At 54.3% G+C, this 3746-nt stretch overlaps 1 protein-coding gene across 1 annotated transcript; it reads right to left on the minus strand.

Moving 5' to 3' along the window:
* Positions 1-1414: 1414 nt before the first annotated feature.
* On the minus strand, positions 1415-3009 carry FIBRA_04315 (uncharacterized protein; the record flags this gene model as incomplete). The annotated part of the gene is made up of 7 exons (XM_012326128.1): positions 1415-1484; positions 1546-1641; positions 1694-1866; positions 1929-2153; positions 2206-2336; positions 2396-2769; positions 2837-3009. The coding sequence occupies 7 exons, from the start codon at positions 3007-3009 to the stop codon at positions 1415-1417; spliced, it is 1242 nt and encodes a 413-aa protein (XP_012181518.1).
* Positions 3010-3746: the final 737 nt, after the last annotated feature.

Consider the following 3746-nt stretch of genomic DNA (forward strand, 5'->3'; position numbering starts at 1 on the left):
TGGTCTCTTGGATCGAGAACTCCGCCCTGACCAAAACAGGGAAGACGATTAAGGCATGGAAATATCGCGAAACCAGTCTGATGGACCAGCCACAGAACAAGTCGAACAGCCAGGACCACCCTATGTGCTATTGCATGCATGGAAACAAGCCCACAGAGCAGAAGAAACTGTTGCGCAGAGTCGCCTGCCCTCTCGATTCGACGGGTAGGCTTTGTGGGTCTCCAGGGCTCTTTGGGAATGTTTTTTTGGGCCCGAAGCAGCATACGATACCGCGAGAAAAGCTGGAGTTTGGAAAGAGTGTACGGATACATGATCTGCGCAAAAGAGATCACGGAGAAGTTTACCAAGCTAGTTAGCCCCGCTCATCTGCTCGACGGGCGCACGGCGCATCACGATAATTGGCGATCTTCCCGCATTCTTCATGTATTACTTCCTCATGTCGTCAGGTCGCTTTACGATTGGTGGCCCTCAGGGTGATTGGACTTCAGTAACAGGCAAAACAAGCCCCGACTAAGTGAAACTGAAACTGGGGCAGGCCGGTGACAAAGGATGATATGTGAGTCTGCCCAGGCTGGCAAGTCTTGACCAAGATCTTACCTATTCGTGCGCGGCTCAGCCTAAGCAACTGCAGCGTCCAGACGCTTCAAGGAATCAGGGAGCCATTACCTCCTCTGCCCCGGCAATGGGCCCAGCCAGGCGAACAGCGGTACGCCATTTCTGGCGTGATCCGAGCCACCTGCCCACCCAAAAAGTTGTTTTCCCAAGAAAGTAGTGCCTGAGATCTTGTGATGCTGATGATGGAGACGAGGACCAATGCCACCGTGGCCGGCCTGGCACGAGTCGGTGCCTTCCTTTTGAGATGAGCTGGGGCCCTACAGTCTTGGGATCCACTGCGGATCCGCCTGGTCACTGGTGAAGATTTGTGTGGTTTTTGATTTATATTCAATGTGTATCTCAACATGGAGGTCTCAATGGGGTGCGCATGAACTACCTGAGAGTTCTAGTAGTTCCAGTAGTCGGCTCGAATCTCGGAGATGATAGCGCCGGCACACCTGCACGGTGTACATAGACCTGATGCTGGTGGCACATGTTTTCGAAAGTTCGTTCCGGCCAAGCCCTCGAATTTCAAAAATGACCTCCGATTATTTCAAACAGTCGCTGTCATTAGTGGGAGAAGATGCCAACCTGTACTTCCCTTAGGTAGTTCAGGTCAGGTGGTGGTGGTCTTACTTAACACCATCTAACGACTCGGGGAACAATAGTTCACGATTTGTATGTCACAGCATGGTATATGGTCGTCTATCCATGGCCAGCGCTATATGCAAGTACACCCAAACCACTACAAGTACATGCACATCATTTTGTCGTATCTTCCGTATCTTTCATCCTTCCTCATCACGATCATGATGAACTCTCATGCAAGGGTGGCGAAGCCAACCGCGCTGTTGTCGACGTTGAAGGCGGTGTATACGTTCTGCATGAAACTAGCATTCGGACGATGTCAGTCAGTGGATGAAAGAAACGGATGTGTGCTACCACACTCACGTGTCGCCGAACAGCCAGACGTCGCTGCCCAAGCCGAGGTCCCCGCCACCGAGAGCAGCCTGGCAGACACCATTTCCGGCATCACCAAGGTTGAAGCTGCACACGTCCAGTCAGCGTCGTCGCCTGGCGCATCCAAAAGGCCACTTACTAGTCGTTGCTGATGGTCCATGTGTTACCGCCCCAGGAAAAGGCGACCGTGGGGAATGAGTCGCAAGGGAAGCCGTAAGCGCCATCGCCGAGGGAGGTAGCACCAGCCTGGTTGTAGAAGTCCTCAACCGCGTCCGTCGGGCCGTACATGAGTGTAGTTCCAGAGTCGATGACCTGTTATCCCGAGCATCAGACGCGCTCCTATATCCCCGCTGCGGGAGGGGCGGGAAGCTTACCGTGTCAATACCCGTAACGGCGGTCTCGCCATTAATTGTGCCGCTCGCGGTGCCAATCTGCCAGAAGCCAGAGGAGGAGGTGAGGTCGTGGTACTCAATATCCCCGCTGTAGTACTGCGTGTCCGTGCCGCCGAGGTACAGCTCAGATGTGCCGGAGCTCAGGTAAAAACCGAACACGCCCTCGGAGACTGCACCCTGATCAATGGCCGTCCAGAAGAAGGGGTTCTGTATGCCGAAATGAGCTGCCGAACTTGAAAATAAATTCAAGGAGACATACAGCGTCCAGCTGTGACAGAGCCGGCCATGCCATGCCCATCAGGCCATCGCTGGGGCTACCGACGAGGTTTCCGGTCTCGCTGGTCACACCAGAGAGGTATTGTCCAGTGACAGAGATGCCAGCGACGCTCACTATATCAGAAAGACCGGTTAGTTTGCGCGTTCAAGCTGTCAGGAGCAGGGGACTTCACCATCGTCAGTATAGATCGGACCAGACGCGGTGGAGCCGTCGCCGTACTCGATGCTGAACGTTCCGCTCTGCTCTTCGCTCGTCGAGGACGCCGAGGGGTCGTACGAGTCCTGTGACTCACAGCTGTCGCAGTTCGACGAGGCGACCCAGAGGTCGGACGACCCGGTGTCAAAGTCGATAATGAAATTCTGGGCGGGTGTGCCGATGGTGACATCATCACCGTCCCACTCGCCATCATCCTCAGTAAGAGGCTCGGCCTGTCGCTTCTGGAGGTACTCTTCAGGGAGCTTCGCGACGGGCGGGATAAATGCGCCAGGGTTGAAGTTCTCGAGACCAATCGTGTTGTTTATGTGGATCAGGTTCGCGCGGTGCTTGCTGTGGGCGGTACAATAAAGACAGTTATCTATGCTGTTGGACACGATTGATCACGAAGAACACGTACTTGATAACACGGACGCGCTCCTGAGCGACTGCGTAGCGGTCGACAGTCCCGTCGGAGAGCGTGAATGAAGCACGCTTCCTGAGGGGAATGCGGATGCCAGTGTCCTTAGCGATCGGGGTCGCCGAAGCGATGAGAGCGAGAGCAACGGTGAGCAGGGATGCCTTGCAGAACATGTTTCTAGCAGTGAACGCTGACGCAGGAGACTAGGACCACGAACTGGAGGTTGTACAAAGCAGAGAGTGCCTGTTGAATGCCTCAGCCCGCTCAGGCAGGCTTTTATACACCACCAGAGCCCCCCACTCAGCGCTGGACCATATGCTCTCTCGTTGTGGAAGACTCGAAGAAGGCCTAGCGAGTGCATGGTCGCCATCGCTCACTCATGTGGTGTGTGTCCAGCCGAAGACGAAGGCCTGTATCTCCTTGTGTGTCACGCTTCGAGTACATGAGATGATGCGGTGGTGGTTGCATGCTTGATTCATGCAGTCTCCGAGCCACGCTGGCAACGGCCGGGATGTCTAGAATGGCGCAATTGCACAGACGTGGTAAGTATCTATGCGGATTCGGGGCTCTCCGGTTTGCACTTGCCTGATAGCTTTTTCCTACTTACTGATGGATATAAATCCAGTATCGGAGCACTCGAATCGGCGCGATGATCAAGAAAGAATGCACAGCCTGCGACATGGATGCGCGACCACAAGATGCGCTAAGTCAAGGTTCATATTCACATCCTGCCAGTGGCCACGGCCACAAATCGCTCGGAATGTGCTGCACAACTGATTGATTAGTACGGCGGCGCAAAATGTATAAGTTATGACCATCATGCGGCGGACAACGCCATGTTGGCATCTTCTCTTCGCGTTATGGATTCTGAGCTTCCACAAATTGCACTGACCGCCATGGTTCGTCCTGC

The sequence above is a fragment of the Fibroporia radiculosa genome (genome assembly GCF_000313525.1).
Source record: "Fibroporia radiculosa TFFH 294 genomic supercontigs, scaffold2802, whole genome shotgun sequence".
In the NCBI taxonomy this organism is placed as follows: domain Eukaryota; kingdom Fungi; phylum Basidiomycota; class Agaricomycetes; order Polyporales; family Fibroporiaceae; genus Fibroporia; species Fibroporia radiculosa.